Raw genomic sequence first — 22,668 nt, forward strand, 5'->3', positions numbered from 1 at the left:
TAAAATGCTTTTTTAGACTATCAGAAAGAATCCAAAAGGCACTGTTGAGCATTTCTTTTATAACACTTTATCTATTTGTGTCATTAGATTTCAATTATAATACATATTTCTAAAGGCCTTTTTCTCAAAATGAGAATTTTTTCTCTAACACTGAGCCATAAATCTCCACTTCAGTAACACTTACACACACCAAACTTTACATTTTTATTCCTGTCTATATCCTGAAGGTTTTTGCAGAAGGATGTTTATATATCATTTGCTTTATTTTATAATTTGCTTTATTTTATTTTATTCCCCCCAAAAATGGTTAAAAAAAAAAAAGTAAAAAACTGCAAAGTTTGACAAGAGTGACAAAACAAAAACAAAGTAAAAACATTTGACTCTAATATGTCCAAAAAAATTAAACAAGAATTTTGAAACCGACTTCATCCAGTGTTTAGATTTTTGTACTATAAATGTATGCAAATTAGTGCATATTTCATTAAATAATGTCTCATTTGCATATTTAAACCTGACATTTTAGAAAACTTGTAATACAAAAAATGTTTGCACTTATCAATGTAAAAAATCAACAGGGTAAGTAAGGTGATAACTATTAGTTAATTTTTTTTTTTACCTTATTTACCTGCAGTGTCTTGCCTTAACTTTGGATCAAACTAATGCAATCACTGTTAAATAAGTCTTAATTTGTTTAAATAAAATCTTACTGACCACAAACTTTTGAATGGTAGTGTATATTTTAAGGACATTTATTTTGGCATCATTTTTTGGGGCAAAAAACTGCATTTCAAGACTAGACAGCAAACTAGTATTCCAATACAAACTGCTTTGAATAGCACCAAAAACAAAACAAAACAAAAAAAAGAACAGAAGAAAATCAAGTTTCAATACATTTATTATGATGACTTTTTTTTTAATGCCGTGCTAAATAAGGGTAAAAATAACTTTTGGAAAAAAAAAAAATGTGGAGCATGAATGTGACATAAAAGAGGAAAAGGCCACAAAAGAAAAACATAAATCAATAGAGAAAGTGAAGAATCGCTGTTAATGATATCACAACCAAAAAGAGACGGAAAATCCTCTTTTTGAGTGATAAATATCTTTTAATGGATGACTATTAAGGGCTCTTTGAGCAGCACAACAGTGAGGAACTCTTGCTGTTTTCAGACTCCTCAAAAAAAAAAAAAAAAAAAAAAAAAAAAAAATCAAAAAAATAATTTATTTGAACATACAGGCATTTTTTAAAAAACTAAAAATGATGAGAACCACAAGTGTACGCCTCAATCCCAAACCAACAAAAGTGACATTTCTCCAGACACACATTACTGTTCTGTATTATTCAGCTCAGACTAAAATAAAACTCCTTTGTTCATGAGGTACCTCAGCTTAAATATTAATGCTAAAATAACTCATCTGATAGTAAAGCAAATATTTTCAAAGAACTCTGGACTGTCACAGAGTCAAACGAAGCCCAACTAAACTAAAAGCACTAGTGTGACTACAGCCTGCACAAAAACCCATGCAGCAGTATCTAAAAACTGAGGAAAAAATCATTAACTGACACGTCGTAAATAGTGTAAGGTACAAAAATAGCAATGTGTTTGTCTGTGGTACACTAGGTAAACATTAGTGTTTCTTTGGTTAAGTGTGTCACGAGGTTATGAGAGTTTTCAAATGCATTGAAACGATATCGCTTGATGAAATCAAAATCATACCAACAATAACTTAAAAAATGTGCATGCTGTTCTACAAGAAGATGTCATGAGGTGGAAGACATGACGAACCATCTTAAACAGCTAACTTCCTTCTCATCCACTAAACCCAGGGCAAGAATGTTAAATAAAAGAGGAAATGATGAAAACCACCCGATCAACTTTGCGCTGACAGTATGAAAAGTGCCAAAGCAAGAGCTTCCTGTCTCAGAGCTCTTGCATAAGAAAACCGCAAGGTTTTCTGCATTTTGTGGAGCAGCATGACATGATCTACGATCGAAACTGTTTGCGATCACATTACGTGAAACCATTATTCCATGTTTGTTGATAGATAAATGTAAATAATATCTAAACGGCAACGATGTGCCATTGGATAAACACCATGAAAAAATACCACCGATGACCACTGATCATCAATACCTTAGCAACACGATTCTGACCAAACACCCACTCATTCACCGTTTTTCACTCGAGAAACAACCTATAGCTGACTTCAAATGCCCAAGCTCACTATCTGATATTGTAAAGTGCAAGACTGCAAGAAAAACAAAAAGGAGAACTGAAAATAATTTATCAAGTGTTGTAATTTCTAAAAGATTTGCTCTAACAATTGCTCTAACCCTTGCAATACTGATATGCCCTCAAACGTCTTAAACTTGGGGCTGTTTGAGAGAAACAGTGGGAAAAGTCCAATTAGAAAAATGGATGAATGAACAGCTGGAGTGTGTTTGAGATGGTGGAAACAAATCAAAACACACATGTAAAACTACTAAGCTAATTTTCCCTGAAAGCCTTTTTCTCTCTTTCTCAATGTAAAATTCACATATGGCCTAGTATTATTCTTTGGTACGATTCTCCCATCCTCAAATACAGAATCAAAGTCATTCTCTCAAGATGAGCTCAAATGTCAGACCAGATCTACGGCTCTTCTTTTGGGTTGGTGGAGTTGGCACAGGAAGAGAGAAGACAGCGTACGATATGAGAGGCCGTGTAAACCTCAGCAGACGGCGATGCGGTGCAGCGATGCTCTGGCACTCTGCACCACCCAAACCTCACCTCAAAAGAGACACTTTTCCCAGAGTCCCGTCTGCTTTGAAACCCCGTGAGGTTCGGAGTCTGACGGCGAAGCACTCTGACCTCAAGAGAGCCGTCGTAAGACTCTGATCCACAATACTGGTCCTGACCTACAGATAATCAAAGTGAAGATTACAGTCCCTACAGTCATGCAGTCGTCTCCCAGAGTTCTTAGGGGAGACGAAAAGAGAGGCTAGCGTTGACTCAGGGTTGCCAGTCTTTGCCTCGATGATCAGGAATGTGCTTATAGCGACATCTATCTCCAAAATGACAGCCGGTGGTCCTCCAGAAGTAACACTCATCGCCGTTGACCGGACCTCTGCGTCTTGGCCTGGAAGAAAGATGAAATTCTTTGGACATTTCTTAAAGGAGAAATTCACTTCCAGAACACAAACGTACAAATCATTTACTCCCTCGTCATCCAAGATGTTTGTGTCTTTTTTCAGTCGATAAGAAATTATGTTTCTTAAGGAGAAAAAAAAAAAAAAAATCAGGAATGTTCTCCAAGTTTGCACTTCCAAAATGCAGTTTAAATGCAGCTTCAAATGGCTCTAAACGATCCCAGCCGAGGTAGAAGGATCTACAGTCATTTTCAAATGAAATGACAATTTATTTACTTTTTTTAACCTCAAACACTCGTCTTTTCTAAGTCTGTGTAAATACGGTCAAGACAGTTAGGGTATGTTAAAGAACTCCTATCTCGTTTTCTTCCCCAACTTCAACATCGTCCTACATCGCTGCAGAAGTACCGACCCAGTGTTTACAAAGTGAACATGCAAAGAAGATCAAACACCTTTTACAAAATAAAAAGAAAAAGGTAAAACAGCGACGTAGGACGATTTTGGCGTTGAAGAAGAAAACGAGACGGGAGTTTTTCGACCTGCCCTAACTGTATTGACCCGGATTACACAGATTATGCATGTGCATCGCAGAGACGAGATGAACATTTGAGGTTAAAAAGTATATAAATTGTCAGTTTGTTTGAAAAATGACATTATTTTGCTAGATAAGGCCCTTCTTCCTCGGCAAGGATCGTTTAGAGCCATTTGAAGCTCCTTTCTTTGGTCGAAAAGAAATTATGGTTTTGAAGGAATACATTCCAGGATTTTTGTCCATATAGTGGACTTCAATAGGGATCAGAAGGCTGAAGGTCCAAATTGCAGTTTCATTGCAGCTTCAAAGGGCTCTACATGATTCCGGCCAAGGAATAATGGTCTTATCCAGCAAAATGATCAGTAATTTTCTAAAAAAAATAAAACAAATAAAAATGAATATACTTTTTAACTACAAATGCTAGTCTTGCACTAGCTCTGCGACGCACATCTAAGACTTCACACATTGTGTAATCATGCTGGAAAGCTAACAGGAAAATCCTGGAATGTTTTGCTCAAAAACCTTAATTTCTTTTCGACTGAAGAAAGAAAGACATGAACATCTTGGATGACTTGGGGGTGAGTAAATTACCAGTAAATTTTTATTCTGGAGTAAACTAATCTTTTAACAGCAAAGAGATTAAATTACCCAGCAGCCCCGGCAGATTGTTGAAGGGCAGGTGTTGGTAGGACTCTCTGAATCCGTCGATCTGGATATCGAACCACTAGTCGGGTATTCTCAATAAAATATCCCTGAGAAGAGTGTTTCACATACAAGTATAAAAATGCAGTATAAAATATAATAAAAATAATTTATAATAAAAATAAAAAAAATAATAATTATCATCTGGTTTTCACTCACATTGAGTTTCTCCATCGCACGGGAGGCCATGTTGGCATTCTTAAAGTTAACAAACGCACAGAAACGTTCATGCAGAACCCGAATGCTGTCAATTTCTCCATAACTGGCAAACATCATCAAAAATTAAAACAAAAATCAATGAAATCATTTTATAGCTAAAATATAAAAAGCCAATACGGCAACAGATCTCACATTTTAAACAGGTCCCGCAGATGTTTCTCCGTCAGTTCTGTGGTCACATTGCCCACCCACAAGGAATTGCAAGGACTTGTGAAAGAGACCCAGAAAAGACAGAAAGAGAAAAAAAATGGATACAGAATTAGAGGGAGAAAACAATGTTTCAAAAATAAAAACAAATAAATGCAAATATTTAAACTGAAATCAGCTATATAATGGTTTACCCTGGTTGGAGGAGAGCACAGTCCTGATTCGAAGCTGTAAAATAAACATTTTACATCACAAATTAGCCATTAGAAATTAATTTAGTGTGCCGAATTATCAATGGGGTGTTATGTACAACGAAGCAGAGTTTAGTTTATGTTGGCAGAGCAATCTGCGCATTAATATAAAATTTTACTGATGTGCAAAACTGTTGTTGAAATGAAACTTATTCTGCATGATTTGTTATATTCATCAGGTTTAAAACAAAGAGAAAATCAATTAGATAAAGTTTTGATTTCAAGGCAAAATTAACTCATATTATGATATATAAATATATACATGCATGTGTGTATTTATATATACATAATAAATATACATAATTACACACACACATATATTATATACGGGTCAAAGACAAAAAATGGTTTAAGCATAAAAACAAGTGTAATTAATACTGCTTTAAAATGTTGTTTATTCAAAAAAAAAAAAAGAAAAAAAGAAAAAAAAGGAAAAGTTTTCCTTTTAATTTAATTACATTTTTGTTTTTGTTTTGAGCATTAAAAAAACTCCCTAATTTACAGAGACACCCACTAAAATGTCATTCAGTGTAACAACCTTGTCAGGCATATTTACAACAAAAATCAATGTGTGACATTTAAAGATGAATTACTTTTACCCCAAATATTAATTAGTTGTAATTCTACATATTTAAAATTTGCCACTATCGGTTATATAGGTTTTGCCCATTTGTCAGAAAGATTTTTTTTTACTTATTTAAAACACAATAAAATTTAATATGCTCCCTTATTCTTTTATATATTTTAATATGTACAAGTCAGAACAAACATGTTGTTTGAATTTTTACATAAATATTGTGTTACACTGGATGACAATGTAACATTACTTAAACTAAATTTTGACATTTTATTCTCCAAAAACCTTAAAAGTACACTCTTAATTTAATGTGCTTTCTATGGACATAAAATCACTTTTGTAAATTTCTTTTGATGTGGACATCTTAATGTCTTTGACTCATACACCGGATTACTCGCAATTAATTTTTACCCTGCACTATAATAGATGTTTCCTGAACACCAAATCGGCATATTGACCATGTGACTCCGAGACTGGAGTAATCATGCTGAAAATTCAGCTTTGCATCACAGGAAGAAGTTACATTTTAAAATTTATTTCAGAGAAGAAATAAATAAATATTTAATAATATTTCTGTTTACTTCCTTGCATGTTCTAAAATAACATGTACTGTGATTTAAGAGTCTGGTCTAAATAACTTCCAATTCTCATGTCTCTATTGCAAACCAGTGAAGCAATAGCACCCTCATGTGGCTCAATGGAAAAATTAGGCAAAATGAAAAAGCTCTTACCCTTGGCTGCAACAACAGCCTGCACAGTGTTGTATTTTTCCAGCAATTGAATACTCTGTTCCTCATCATAGCCAAAATCCTAACAAAGAGAACGCCTTTATTCATTACAGGGCTCAAATTATATTTCTGTGTATACTTTGATGAATCAAAATACTTTTGCTTTCAAAGAAGTATTTTTAAAGCTGAACCCATTCTAAACGGAAACACTTTAGTCAAACATAAAAATATTTATTCACCCTTTTGTTATTTGCAAACTTGTTTGACTTTCTTCTGTGAAACAAAAAAGGAGATGCTTAGCATGTCTGAGCTGCTTTTATTCCAACCAAAGTTATGCAGCTCCAAAAATGTGTGTGAGTCATAAGGACTCAGCTTTTGTAACATCATTCTTTCCACTGCTATTTAATTGAAAAGAAAGCCATGAAGATTTGGAACCAAAAAAAGTAAATGTAATTATCTTGGGGGTTTTTGCTTCCTCACAACAATGACATGTATCCACCTTGCAGAGGCTTTGTAAAAAGCAAGTTTAAGCATTGTGAACATATAAATTGGTACTCAATCCCACAGCCTTGTCATTGTTAGCTCTATGCTCTACTATTGAGCTACAATGAGAAATCCTTTTCTTACCATAAGCTGTTGTACTTTACAGTACAAGAGGTCATTGACCGCTTCTTCGCAGTCTTGGTCCAGTTTTAGCACCTGATCCATGGCTTTCTCAGCTTCGCTGTACCTCTATTGCAAACAAACCAAGATTCACTGATACTTATCTGCAGTCATGTGAAAAAGTTCAGACACCCTTTTGAATTTCATGGTTTTCTGTATCAGGACATAAAAAATGATCTGGTTTTTGGCAGGTCTTAAAATTTGGAAAATAAATCCTCAGATAAACATCATCACATGACATATCAAACAGTGTCATTGTTTATGTGAGAAAAATACAGCCAACAGGGAAAGGCCATGTGTGACAAAGTTAGGACACCCTATGAGTCAATTGCCTGTAGATCCACTTTTAGCAGCAATAACTTGAAGCATTCATTTTCTGTGTGACTTTCTCAGTCTCTCACATCGCTCTGGAGGAATTTGGACCACTCTTCTTTTTAACATTGCTCCAGTTTATTGAGGTTTGTGGGCATTTGCTTTTGCATAGCTCTCACCACAGCATTTGAGTCAGGATGAGATCTGGACTTTGACTGGGTTATTGCAACACCTTGATTCTTTTCTTTTCAGTCATTCTGTTGTAGATTTGCTGGTGTGCTTGGGATCATTGTCCTGTTGCGTGACCCAATTTTGGCCCAACTTTAGATGTCGGACAGATGTCCTCGCATTTGACTCTAGGAGTTCATGGCCAACTCAATGACTGTGAGGTGCCCAGGTCCTGTGGCTACAAAACAAGCCCAAAATGATCAGCCCTCTTCCAGCATGCTTGTCTTTTGGTATGAGGTGTTTGTGCTGATATGCTCTTTAAGTTTTCACCAAACTTGGCACTGTGCATTATGGCCAAACATCTTCGGTCTCATCTGTTCAAAGGACATTATTCTAGAAGACTTATGTTTTGTTCAGATGCAACTTTGCAAACTGTGCTGCAATGTTTTTTTTTTTTTTAGATAGAAGAGGCTTTCTTCTGCCAAGCCTTCCAAACATGCCATTTTTGTCCCATATTTTTCTAATGGCATTGTCATGAACTTCTTCATTTAACATGTTAACTGAGGCCTGTAGAGTCTGAGGTGTGGTTCTTGGGTTGTCTGCCATTTCTCTTGGCTTTACACAGTCTGATCTTGGGGTGAATTTTCTGGGCGTCCACTCCTGGAAGGAGAGGTGTCTGTTTTAAATGTCTTCCACTTGTGAATAAACTTCAAATCGTTTGGAAATGGCTGTGTTACTCTTCTCAGATTGATGGCAGCAACAATTGCTTCTCTAAGATGATTGCTGATGTCTTACCTCCTTGGCATTGTGTTAACACACACCTGAAGGCTCCAGACCAGCAAACTGCCAAAGCTTATGCTTTTGTAGAGGTGCTCAGAGTTGCTGATGATCAGTTAATCAAAACTATTTGATTAGCAGTGCTTGACTATTATTTACCCTCTTAATTCCAATGTTAACAGTAAGGGTGTCCTAACTTTGTCACACATGGCTTTTCCACAGTGCAATTTGTCATGTTTTTATTTTCAAATTTGTAAGACCAGCCAAGGACCTTTTTTTTTTTTTTTTTTTTTTTTTTTTTTAATGATGTCCTGATACGGAAAACCATGGAATTCAATAGGGTGTCCTAACTTTTTCACATGATTGCATATGCATATTCCCACCAAATCCATCTTATTTTTCTCGTAAGAACATTTGTACATTTTATCGGTCTGGCTTCCGGTCTCATCCACATCTAGCTATTTTTAGCTGTACAAAACAGCTTGTTTTGCTGCTTGATATTGCAAATTGGTGTGTCTTAGCATGTTATTCTAATGTATTATCTTAATTATAAACACACTGATTTGTAGCAACTGCATGTCATTATTCTTCTCGTTATTTCCCTATAGTGGCTAATGATCCGGAAGTCTCACCCATACACTCTTAAAAATAAAGGTGCTTTAAAAGGTTCTTCAAGCGATGCCATAGAAGAATCATTTTTGTTTCCACAAAGAATCATTCAGTCAAAGGTTCTTTAAAAGAACCATCTCGTTCTTACCTTTTTATAATCTGAAGAACCTTCTTTCACCACAAAGAACCTTTTGTGAAACAGAAAGGTTCTTCAGATGTTTAAGGTTCTCTATGGAACCATTTAGACAAAAAGGTTCTTCTATGCCATTGTGAAGCAGCTTTATTTTTGTGTAGGCTTACTTTCGCGTTGCAGAATAAAGAAGAAAAAACAATAAATATGCCACTGGGTCGTACCTTAAGTCCCATAAGTGCACTTCCCTTACGGTAATATCCTTTTGGCCAATCAGGAGCCATTTGAATGGACTTCTCAGCATCTGCGAGGGCCAGAGGATACTGCTCCAGACAACAGTAGCAGTAGGAGCGATTGCCAAAAAACCTGTTATCCAAAAATCAAAGTTAATTAAACAAAAAGAAAAGGAAATATAGTACATGTTGAAATGATTTAATGTATATCCAAGCACCACCTGTAGTCTTTCGGGTCACATTTGATGGCCTCTGTAAACAGACTAACAGCTTGTGTGTACTGACCCTCCTGAACAAACCGAATCCCTTTTTCTGGAGTGAAGAGAAAGAAAGACTTGTTTGAAAGAGGCTGATTTGGAGGAATGTATGAGTAATGAATAACAGCACAAACGTTTGACAATGACATTCCTGTTTAAAAACTGTAAAACTTAAGCATGTGATTTACTGTGACGCATCTGAAATATTGTTAAACAGCAGTTCACCTAAAAATGAAAATTAGGTCATTAACTCACTTTCATGTCTTTCCAAACCTATTTTTTTTTTGAACATCTTTTTTAAATAATGAAAGTGAATGCAGACTGGGGCTGGCAAGGTTCAAAGTGATAAAAAAAAAAAAAAAAAAAAAAAAGCACCATAAAAGTAATTCATATAACTCAAACTTCTGAAACCAAATGATGAGATTTAATTTGTTTTTCAAAGAGTGTTCAGATTTTTTTTATGCTTCATGGAAGACAGAAATCACAGAAATTTGGAACAACATAGCAGTATAATGACCATTTTTAGGGCAAACTACAAAAAAAAAAAAATAAAAAAAAAGTGTCAGAAAGAAAGATTTTTTTTACACACCTACTAGTAAGGCACTTCTTTTAATTTTAGCATCTGATAAGCCAATGACCTGTTTAAAAAAAAAAAAAAAAAAAAAAAAAACATTAATTTATATTAAAGAAATATTACAGTTTTTTTTTTTTTAACAATGTCATAAGCACAACACAATCAAAGCTGCATGAAAAACAACATTTAGAAATAAACTGTACATGGCTACTAATAACAGGGATTTCAAGGACTTTTCAAACACTTTTTTTTTTTTCAAGGGCTTCAATCAGAGATCTCACTTATCAATGTCTTCTCTTTTAAATTATGAAAAAAGATAAATAGATAAATAAAAATTTACTAATATATAAAAAATTTAAAAAAAGGCAAAAATACAGTGAAGCGCATGCAAAGTATCACTAGTAAAGTATTACAAAATATATTACACTTTTACTTTAGTAAAACCATGGTTAGTTTTCTTAAAGGAGAAGTCCACTTCCAAAACAAAGATTCACATATACTCACCCCCTTGTCATCCAAGATGTTCATGTCTTTCTTTCTTCAGTTGTAAAGAAATTATGTTTTTTGAGGAACACATTTCAGCATTTTTCTCCATATAATAGACTGATATGGTGCCCCGATTTTGAACTTCCAAAATGCAGTTTAAATGCAGCTTCAAACGATCCCAAATGCGTTTGTAAACGATTCCAGCCAAGAAAAAAGGGGTCTTATCTAGCAAAATGATCGGTTATTTTCATAAAAATAATACAATTTATATACTTTTTAATGTCAAACGCTTGTCATGTCTTGCTCTGCCTGGGCTGTTTTTTCCGGTTCGTGACAGATAGGGAATGTGGAAAAACTCCCATCTCATGTTCTCCCTCAACTTCAAAATCGTCCTATATCGCTGTTTTACCTTATTTGTTAAGGGTGTTTGATTTTCTTTGCATGTTCACTTTGCAAAGACTGGGTCGGTACTTCTGCAGTGATGTAGGATGATTTTGAAATGATTTTTGAAGTTGAGGGAGAAAATATGGTCGGAGTTTTTCAACATACTCTAACTGTCTTGAGCCAGAATACACAGAGTTCAGGGAAAGCAAGACGAGATGAGCATTTGAGATTAAAAAGTATTTAAATTGCATTTTTTTTTTTAACAAAAATAATCAATTGATGCTAGATAAGACCCTTCTTCCTCGGCTGGACTCGTTTACAACCTCATTTAGGATCGTTTGAAGCCGCATTTAAACTGCCTTTTGGAAGTTTAAACTCGGGGCACCATATCAGTCCATTATATGGAGAAAAATCCTGAAATGTTTTCCTCAAAAAACAATTTCTTTACGAAGGAAAGACACAAACATCTTGGATGACAAGGGGGTGAGTACATTATATGTGAATCTTTGTTTCGGCGTGGATTTCTCCTTTAAGGTATCTGTATGTGTGTATACTTTCTTTTTTCTTTTTGTTTTTATAACTGTACTGCCTTAATTGTTTGATGGTTTCTACTGTTCAAGAAAAATAAAGAAAAAAACAACTAAACAAAAATACACAGCCGTAATTAAAGCAATATTTCACAACCAAAAAGACAGCTGCTGTGTAGGAGTTTGACCTACCTACAACTTCTAAACAGACTATTTTAATACTATTTTAAGCTCACACACAACTCAGTTGGGCTTGTTGAGTAAAAGCGAAATCTGCAGTATCACAAAACATGCAATCTGTCAGGACAGTGGTAGGACTATCAGCTAAAAGAATAAAAGCTGTCAAATAAGCCCAAAGTGACAGAACCTACAGATTTATGAACTATGTTAATACCCAAGATTGACAACGCCCAGGTTCAGCATTTATGGGCTCCACCTTTACAACACAAGAGTATGGGCAGCCACAAACAGCAACATGTCACAGGACACTAAATAAACAATTACAAAAACTCACTTCTCCCATCCTGCTCTCATTTTCCTTGTTCTCTTTCGACTTGTGAGCTCCTTTACTTTTAGCTTTGGGCCGAATGTGACTGACAGCATTGGCAACAAAAGCACTGTTCACATCCCAGCCTGGGTCCTAAAAATGAAGCAGCAGTGTCAAAGTAAGGAATTCAAACAATTGAACACTCAAATAGCAAACTCTGGTAATCCATCAGCAGGAACAGTGCGGTTGGCTCCGTCTTTGTACCTCTTCACTAGGGCGGGCTGTCGGCTGCCGGTTGCTTTTGTTCCCTGATGCCAGTGGAGGTCCAGAAGGACATTTACTTGGAGGAGCAACTGGCTTCTCTTCAACCTTCAAAAGGTCAATATCTTCCACCTCCTCTGGTTCAGACTCCTCAGACTCGTCAAGTTCAGAATCAACTCCGGCATTGTCCTCCTCCTCCTCCTCTTCCTCCTGGAAGAAAGTAAAAAAAAAATGTATATAATTTTAAAATTGAGCTGTTGCACTTGAATAATTTTACAAATTTGACCTGTAACAGGCTACAGATCTAAATGGCGGGACATAAGTTAGTATACAGTTGCTGCACATCTCATAAAACGTTCAAAAATGTCAATATCTGGGATTAAGAGAAGAGCAGACATATGGATAAATTTGACAACCCAAAACAGAACTCAATTCTGTCTGGTTTTCTGATCGCAGACACTGAAATAGCAACTGTCACACAGCACACGAGTACAGAGAATGACCGTAGATATACACACAAAATTATGTTGAATTGTCCATTTTGACGAGTATTCACGTAACACACTCGGTTATGTCTTAGGTGAACGTAAACAGTTGGGAGAATATCAGATTTGTATCAGTACACTGCATCCGTCCATTCGGGTTTAAAGGGACAGCAGCCTAATTTGATGTGAAATTGTATTGTATTTCATGATTTTAATTAATTAGACATGCTCTTTGATTAATAACATTTAATTTAACCATTAAAAAGGAGTTGATAAAAATTAAAACGGAAAAAAACGGAATCCAGAAAAATTACAACGTAAAAAACTGAATTTGACGGAAATGGAAATAAAACGGATTTCATAGGGCCCTACCTTTGTGAGCACTAGAAACTTTGAATGACTCTTTTAGGCAGTTCTGTGTGCGTGTGTGTAACAAAACTATTTTTAACATGCTTTTTTTTAAATACCCAATAATCAGGGTTGAAAGTGAGTTTTCTAAACATGATGTACTGATCCGCAATGCAGAAAAAAAAAAAAAAAAAAAAATTACCTGTTCAGTACTTTCATCCTTTTTACCCCGCTCTAGTTTCTTCCGCTGACGTTGACGCTTGAAAAAAAAAAAAAAAAAAGGCAAATTAAAACATTTTTGGCAGCAACACAATGGATGTAATGAAGCTTATTCAAGGATCTATTTACGGCTCTGTTCACAATAAGAAAAAAACAATGCTCAATAGATCTGCCCTGACAGTCAACTCTAGGTTAAAGTGAATTCATTCTTGTACTTAGTGTGTTAAAGTTTATTTCCTTTCACCTTCCTCTTGGCTTTGCGTCTCTCTGCTTTCCGTCTAGCCTTCTCTTCCTCACTGAGACCCTCCTCACCAATTAAGACATCCTGTAAAACACACAAACACAGATGTATTAGTGTATTACATACATACATTTTGTTTTAGATGAAAACTTTTAGAAAAACAGGGTAAAATAGCAAAAGCAGGCTGTTTTGGAGACTGTCCAAAAGGGGTAGCAAAGGGATAGTTCACCCAAAAATGAACAGTCTGTCATTAATTACTCACCCTCATGTCGTTCAAATATTCTTGTAACTTTATTACATTACAGTTGAACGGCTGATGTCACATGGACTATTTTATCAATATCCTTACTACCCTTCTGGGCCTGGAACCTGGCAGTTACACTGCTGACTACACAGGGTCAGAAAGCTCTCAGATTTCATTGAAAATATGTTAATTTGTGTTCTGAAGACGAACAAAGGCCTTACGAGTTTGGAACGACAAGAGGGTGGATAATCAATGACAGAATTTTCATGTTTGCATAAACTATCCTTTTAAAGATGTTTAAGAAAGTAATCCTACCTTATTTGACAGTTTTCTTTAGTTACATGTGCTACAATAAGGTTGAAACAGTTACAAAACCACCGTGAAGGACTTTGGCCTCCATAAATCCATATGCAGATTGATCATGTACAACTGAATGAAAGTGAAAAGAAACCATTGTTTGTTCACCCTGTAAGTGGTTAACCAAATAAACTGCAAATCAAAGCTTAAATTCTCAAAGATGACCGCAGGGAAAAAGCTATGGGCCAGAAGACAACCCTTACACTCTCTAATGTTACAGTCAGTAAAAGAACGCACACTATCATAGACTGATAAGACACAATTTGAATGTTTCAGCATGAATGTGAAGCATTCACCAAAATAATACACTGTGTTCCCTGGAACAAAAGAGCCTCAAAGCAGCTGGACAGTATATGCTGGGAGTATCTCTGTTTGGAGCACACTGACCTGACCTTAACCCAACTGATATGTTGAGGCATGACTAGAAGATAAAGTTCATGCACTGACAAAAACATCAAAGACCTGAGGTTTTGCAAAGATACCTGCAATGACTCAAAACAAATTTGGACAGTTAAAGCCATATGTAAAATTATCAGTGCTATTGCATTACATATAAATATCAAGAGGGCATCTGGAAAAGCTGATTTTATACATTTCTCAGAACTGTTTGATTTTACTCAGTTGAACTACTGATTTTGACCAACTGGTGATTTTTGATGGATATATAAAGCGAGTTTACCTCAACATGTAAATATAAATATATAGTCAAACCAAAATTTATTCAGGCAACTTCAACATTTCTCACATTATCACAGTTTATTCGGTATAGTTTAGAAAATGGTAATAAAATGTGACAAGAACTCAGTTAAACTGTGTCAGAACAAATTCATCTTGATTATGTCATATAACATCATTTACACAACTATTTACACATCTATCAATACTTTTGACCAATTATCAAGCAATGCATAATTTTGTTCAGTCTGTGGTGTGCACAGGTTGCATTAGCAATTAAAAAAAAAAAACACTTAAGCACAACATGTTTAGGTCAAAGTGTCTGAATAATTTTTGGTCCCAAGTTTTTAATCAAAGTCCGCTATATAAAGAATTTTTGGGTATAATGTGTCACAGTTTACTTTATTTTGCCATCCTCACTTACATAAATGAACTATAGTGTCCTGCACCCACTAGTAAAAATATATCAGAAATTATATATGATGTCTGAATAATTTTTGGTTTGACTGTATACTGTACTGTATTTACTACCATTCAAAAGTTTGTGGTATAGAATTTTAATAATTCTTATGCTCATAACGACTTTATTTAATTGATCAAAAATACAGTAAAAGCAGTAATGTGAAATGTTATTACAACTTAAATAAATGATTCTATTTAAATGTATTTTAAGAAGTAATATATATGCAAAAGTTGAATTTACAGTCTTCAATGTCACATGATCCTTTAGAAATCATTCTAATATGCTGATCTTGTGCTCAAGAAACATTTCTTATAATAGTCAATTCTGAAAACCACTGTACTGATACTTTTGTTTAAAAGGATAATTCATCCAAAAATAAAAAATCTGTCATTAATTACTCACCCACATGTTGTTCCAAACCTGTAAGACCTTTGTTCATCTTTAGAACACAAATTAAGATGTTTTTGATGAAATCTGAGAGCATTCTGAGCCTGCACAGACAGCAACGCAACTTCCATGTTCAAGGTCCAGAAAGGTAGTAAGGACATCCTTAAAATAGTGCATGTAACATTAGTGGTTCAACCTTAATGTTATGAATACGAGAATACTTTTTGTGTGCAAAGCAAAAATAATGACTTTATTCAACTTCTGAATGTGATGTCCTTACTACCTTTCTGGGCCTTGAATATGGTAGTTGCATTGCTGTCTACGCAGGGTCAGAAAGCTCTTTGATTTCAGCGAAAATATTTTAACTGGTGTTCTGAAGATGAACAAAGGTCTTTGGAGTGACATGAGGGTTAGTAATTAATAACAGAATTTTCATTTCTGGGTGAACTAACCCTTTAAATTAAATTTGTCCTTGCCAAATAAAAAAGAAAAAAAAAAGGATCTATAGTGTCCTTAAGTGTATATATATAAACTTAAACTTTATATATACACACACTCAAGGTTATTGTGCAGGAATAGTTGCTGTGGTAGTTGAAAGACCTAAATTCCATTTTAATTAAAGTTCAGATTTTTCTGACTAAACTATTAATCAAGAAACATCTGGAAGCAGTTTGTAGGTAGCGTGCAGGTCTTTTGACTTCTCATTACTGATTTAAAGGAGTAGTTCACTTCCAGAACAAAAAATTACAGATAATGTCTTTCCTTCATGTCTTTCTTCAGTTGTAAAGAAATTATGTTTTTTGAGGAAAACATTTTATCACTTCTATGGTGCCTGCGAGTTTGAACTTCCAAAATGCAGTTTAAATGCCGCTTCAAAGGGCTCTAAAAGATCCCAGCTGAAGAATAAGGGTCTTATCTAGCGTTAAACAATTTCTTTACGACTGAAGAAAGAAAGACATGAACATCTTGGATAACAATGGGATGAGTACACTATCTGTAAATGTTTGTTCTGGAAGCAAACTACTCCTTTAACTTGCATCTTGGGCTAATTTATGAAAAAAGCCCAATGTTCTTGTACCTGTGAGAGTGTGTGGTCATTCTGCTCGGGGAGGGCACCTGTGTCCATCTCCTCTGGCCTCTCATCACTGGAGCCTGTGGAAAGATGTGATAGAGAAAACAATCTATAAAGTCCAAATTTCAAGCCAGAGAATCAGTCAAGCATTAGCCAACATCATACCCTTGTAAGAGTTAAAACGTTTAATAATGCAGAAATGAAAATATACACAAGCCACTTGTTTTTGTATCAGAACGTAGTCAAATCCCAACATTTACCATTTCCTATAGTGCATTGCTTACTGTAAATGTTCATGTAAAACTTAAAGTAAAAAATACGCTACATTTGTGACCACTTCTCCTACACTTCGGAATAGTCTGACAGTCATTTCAACCAGCGTGCTTCAAGTACAAACCCATGAAAACCCTCACAATCAAGTCTAGGTTTTACTTCTATAAGTAAATTTAGTTACTCTACAACACTGTACATAGATTCTAGGGATGTCACAATACTCAATATAATATCGAACCCTTCAGTACGACATCCACGACATGTTCAGTACATGCTTGTGAATTGCAGTTTTTCGGTTTTGCATTTAAATAATTTCCTTGGTTTATTTCTCTCAAATTTTGCTGTGTGTGTGCCCATGATTTCACGTGCTGAGATGAGGAAACACCTCCCTGTTTATATTTGAAAAAGCAACACTTGCAGAGCATCTTCCCTTATAATGAAATACAATGACAAGCCTTTCTAAACTTGTTGTCCAACAAGAGAACATTATAACTTATCTTTACTTCACAGCATCAGTCGAGTGTTTGAAATAACTTCCTTTTGTGATCTCATGTGGCTTCTTATCATAGAATGAGGCAGATAATATATTCTATACTGTATGTCGATTAGCAATGGCTTACAAATATACTTAATCATTATGAAAATACCCGAGATGGCTTGAAGAACACAGATAAACCATATATTATTGCAGACGAGTGTTTATTGTCCTTACATTTTATCATTCAAAACGTTTAACGTTATAACTGTTTTCATTCAGTTATAGCAATAGCGATGCCTTTATCCATATTAGAGATTTCCTGGCTGGAATGTCAGTGTTATCTTTATTTGACGCATATGTGGATTTTCTGCACGAGGGCATCCGGTATGAATGAAACCCTTCCTATTTTGCGTAAAAATCAGAAAAATAATACCTCTCCCAAAAGAAATATTAAGCAGACATATACTAAACCACACTTTTTTCAGTGTACAGAGGTTTACAGGAGTATTTTGTTGTAAATTAGACGCAAAAAAAACAACAACAACAACACACTGATGTGGCACTGACAGAACCAAACCGAAAACCGAGGTACGTATTGAACCATGGACTAACTTTATTGTTGCATCCCTAATAGATTCAAGGTCTATGTTGTAAAATTTTAACCCCCACCACTGGTGTTTTTGCTCTTTATTATTTGCAGGGTCCAGCTGTGCAAAGATTTTAACTTCACATCATCTCTGCAGACAAGCCAACCAAATCGAGGACTAAATGAGTTATCAGCAAGAGGAAAAAGCAGTCACTGATATGGGAGCAAAAGCCCTGCAAGACTGCAATTCTACTGTCAGCTAGCTTAAAGTTTCCTTGCAATGGTAAAATTAGACCCTGCAGTCATTTCTCCAAGCTACACGGCCTTACATAAACTAGACAGCTCAAAACATTCCTCAAGAAAGCCATTTACACTGTGGCTTAGTAAAGCAATACTTTCTCTGAAGATCATCCAGCAGCTGTGTTTTGGATTTTACCATCAGCAAATGTAAGCAGATGGTTTTTAGAATACTTTATGGGATTCCTGACAATTCAGTGATAGCTTTATTCTTCATTCAGCACAGGGTTTTATACAGTCAACTGCAGAATGTCAGAAATATCCATTTTTGTTTGGCAAAAACAGCACAGAATGACCAAGTCCCACTTTTTTGCAGTTGTTAACCAAACGCTAACATTACTGGTTCAAAAAGAGATGTGGTTTTGAGTCTTTATGAGCTTGTTAACTGATTCCTTGTTAGAGAGAAGCAACACATTAGCCACTCTATATCCTCAATCACTCCCATTAGCCATTACCACACTCTTAATATCTCACATACAGAAAAGACATGCACAAATCACAGCCAAACTTACACCGCAAATCTTAGACAAATGCAGATGTATGCAAGCAGCAGGCCGTGATCTGAGGTGTGACGCATTGGCTAGCACACTTCTCTCAAAGTGACTCATCTCACACTTCGACTTTATGGCAATGGCAGTCCAAAAAAAACTGATTTACGTTGGCAAAATCCAGAAACCACGTGGCCCACGGCTAGTCACATCTTCCTTAAATCATGCAAACTGTTCCATGCAAATGATCCCAACTGATACAGTTTTCACTGCTGTGAGTCAATATGCAGAATCTATTTGATTAAAGCAGCAGATGAGAATCTTGATTCATACGCCAAATAATTAAATGCATGCAACAGCAGAAAAGACAAGTGAGAATTGTAAGGTCTTACAATGTTAACACAAAGACATTCATTTGAAAAACGCGAACCAGAAATGAGGTCAAAAGCTACTCGGGCTATGTGACAAAACATCTATAAACATTTTACTACAAATGCAACAGAGAGGCAAATAACAGTGTACAGCAACAGCCCTGGAGAGAGAGAGAGAGAGAGAAAGAGAGAGAGTAAAAAAAAAAAAAAAAAAAAAAAAACTATGTACACTTTAGCGTTTTATGGTGATGGATCTTGTTCTTATGCATATTTACATTTGAGTACAGCCCAGTATTAGACAAGACAAACAGCAGTACTTCATGCTTCATGTAATAAAGATTGCAACAGTTTAACAAACACAAAACATTTAAAAGAAAACAAATATGATGACATCACACACGCGGACACACACAAAAAGCACAGTCCGATGTCAAAGGCAAACCTTTTCAAGTTCCACAAAAAAAATCATTTTTCTACCTCTTCACAAAACCCTCCATGCAACTTTGGAAAAAAAAAAAAAAACACATGCAGATCATGCTCTAATGTGCATTTATTTACATATTTAATTGCATGTTTGTGGCATTTCTACCACAAACTTTGAGTAGAGCTCAATATTAGACAGCACAAACTAGCAGTACAGCATGCAATGAACAAATACAAAAAATTAAAATGAAAAACATGGTGACAATACACACATTTAAACACAAACTCAAAATGAAAAAATAAAGCTAAACAGGGCTTACAGCCTGATTTCAAAAGGGAACTTTTTCAAGTTCCTCAAAGATTTTTCATTCCCTAGCTCTTTGGAAAATCATCCATGCAAAGGTGCTTTGAAGAGACCAGACGACAAAATCCAGTTTAAACTGGTAGCTGTGTTTTGGAACATTAAGGGGTTTCTGTATGACTACTGGCTGGTAAACAGCTACATGTTTCATAAACCATGCTGCCCACCTTAAGCAAGATGGTTTACCAGTTTAAACCAGATAAAAGTCAACAACCATTTTCCAAAAAACAGCTACAAATTTGCATTTTTAAGATCGAGAGTTGTGTTACCTTCCCAAAGAAGCATAGTGGTAACTTAAGAATCCTAAATCGTTCTTGACAAAGTGGTTTGTTGCTTATTACTGTTTAGAAACTTTGAAAACCCTGTTTACAACTGTAGAAAGCCATATTTGCCTTTAGACTTGAGGCAAACTTTAGCCTCCAAACGGTGGTTTTAATTTATAATTCTACTGAAATTATTACAAACCATCACTCCGTAAGGATGCAGTTTGTCTAAATAGGTTTCTAAAAACACACTCAAACAGGAAATGATCTGTTGAAATCAGATTTAGTGTCTCTGTGATTCACAGGCCTGCTGCATGTGATTTCTTCAATATTTAAATTAGTTTTCACTAATAAACCCAAACTGTTTAAACAAGAAGCCTGCTAAGAGTGTATAAATTCTTTGTAAACTTTCATAAAAATGTATTTAGAATCTATGAGACTTTAACAAACAACGTGAGTTCACTATTCTTCGTAATGTTTTTATATGCAACATTAACTATGGATTTGACAGATTTTAATGTTTGGAAACGATTACATTCTGCAATTAAAAGCTCTGCGGGTGTCAACCGCAGTTACGTGTAGTTACACACTATTTGCATAATTGACAACATGATTTCTTTTATATCTATATAAAATTGACTAGTACAATAAAAAGTTACATCACTGTCCGTAACGCGCTTTACGGCGAGATAAGCGGATCGTGTCGTGCTTTACGGCTCTGATTCATGGAAAACTAACTTTATAACTCGGACAGAGAGATACAAAGTTTCCATGCAGAGAAACTCACCGCTGAGCCCCAGTAACCGGCAGAAATCCAAACTGAACTTCATTAGTCCAACCATCCAGCATTATTACCCACAATACCACTACAGGAACGTAAACACGACAGAAAACACGTCAAAACAACAAATGAATCGTCATATTTAAACTTGTGGCGATAGATGTGTGGGGTTTCTCTTCCTGGGCGTCGAGTGGAGCGTCAGGCGGGTGTGTTGAACTGAACTCAAGCGCCTCCCAGAACGAGTGTCTTAAAGGGCCGCGAGGGCCATATCGTTCTGGAGCCATACTTCTAACTTCGGCATAAAGCTGCTCCACAATCTCATACTTCTTTGACTACTATGGCAAGACACATTTTTATATATAAGTAAGTATATTATGACCTAAAAATATACATTATATTATATAATTTCATATTACAAAGCACAAAAGTTTGTTTGCTCATCTGAACGAGTAAAAAAGTTATATATTTAAAATGCATTTATTTACTGACATATCGCTTACTGATATAAAAACTAATTAAACTTTAATTGGAGTACTACTTGTGCACAATGCACGTTTTTTAATATTATGCCTAAAATATGTTTTAATGTCACTATTGATGAGGATTGTGTGGTCTTTAAATAATATTGGACTTTAAATGTTACATTTTTTAAAGTGTACCTAAAGTATACTTGCAATAGTTCCACTTTAGCACAAGCAAATATACTTAAGCATATCTTTAGTTGGATTTCAGCACTACTTCTGCACAAATAAAGTGCATTAAGTACAAAATTAGTTGTTCCAATTTAGCAGACTTTAGCCCCTGATTTCACAGACAAGGCTTAAGCCTAGTCCCAGACTAAAATGTAAGTCTGAGCTGTTTCAACTGAAAGAAACGTGCACTGACTCAAAATATGTCAGTGCCTTTGTTTTGTCTCAAGATGCACACAAGTAATTTTTTTTTCTAAGGCATGTTCATAAAAAATACTTAATTCTCCTAACTGAACTGTGGTCTAATCCTGGTTTAGTCTAAGCCCTGTCTGTGAAACCGGGTCTAAATATACCAGTTTAGTATACTAAAAGTACAGTTACAGGGTATTTTTATTAAGTACATAATATGTAGTTGTAGTAATATTTGTAGTATACTTAGCATGGAAAAAAGGAATTTAAAATACATTTTTGTATATTTATTTTTCACTAGTGCAGATTTGTAAAAATGCAACATTACATCACTTGCTCACCAATGGATCTTCTGCAGTAAATGGGTCCCGTCAGAATGAGAGTCCAAATGTCATGTATCAAGTAACCGCACAACTCCATTCGATCTGTTCGAATGTCTTGTGAAGCAAAAAGCTGGATGTTTGTAATAAACAAATCATTCTCATTTCTGAACAAGTCCTCTACTTATAATACTGCTTTCTCTAGTGAAAAAGTCATCTTGTCTGAATCAGGAGAGAAATATGCATATCAAGGACCGTTTACAAGTGAAAACCGTCCAAAACACTTCTAAACAAGTAAGTCTGTGAATTTTAATGCAAAGAGGACAGAGGATGGACTTTTCCCACTGGAGGAAGCATTATTATTGATTACGGACATGAAGCAACAGTTTTGGCCAGAAACAACAGTTTAAGGTTAAAATGCCCTAATGATAGATTTGTTTCTTATAAACACAGTTTTCTCTTTACAGGACATTAATTGATGGACTGAAGTCGTGTGGATTACATGTG

The 22,668-nt window shown here is 35.3% G+C and overlaps 1 protein-coding gene across 1 annotated transcript; it reads right to left on the reverse strand.

The window, feature by feature from the left end:
• Positions 1-877: 877 nt before the first annotated feature.
• On the reverse strand, positions 878-21,168 carry zgc:123010 (uncharacterized protein LOC641500 homolog). Its single transcript, XM_051125833.1, has 16 exons — positions 20,970-21,168; positions 16,649-16,722; positions 13,448-13,528; positions 13,187-13,243; positions 12,155-12,361; positions 11,918-12,043; positions 10,022-10,070; positions 9,397-9,487; positions 9,167-9,308; positions 6,911-7,015; positions 6,287-6,365; positions 4,922-4,955; positions 4,713-4,787; positions 4,521-4,623; positions 4,308-4,411; positions 878-3,117 (listed from the first exon to the last, which is right to left on the reverse strand). The coding sequence occupies exons 1-16, from the start codon at positions 21,022-21,024 to the stop codon at positions 2,991-2,993; spliced, it is 1,509 nt and encodes a 502-aa protein (XP_050981790.1). The 5' UTR covers positions 21,025-21,168; the 3' UTR covers positions 878-2,990.
• Between the last annotated feature and the right edge of the window lie 1,500 nt (positions 21,169-22,668).

This window comes from Labeo rohita, chromosome 13 (genome assembly GCF_022985175.1).
Source record: "Labeo rohita strain BAU-BD-2019 chromosome 13, IGBB_LRoh.1.0, whole genome shotgun sequence".
In the NCBI taxonomy this organism is placed as follows: Eukaryota; Metazoa; Chordata; class Actinopteri; order Cypriniformes; family Cyprinidae; genus Labeo; species Labeo rohita.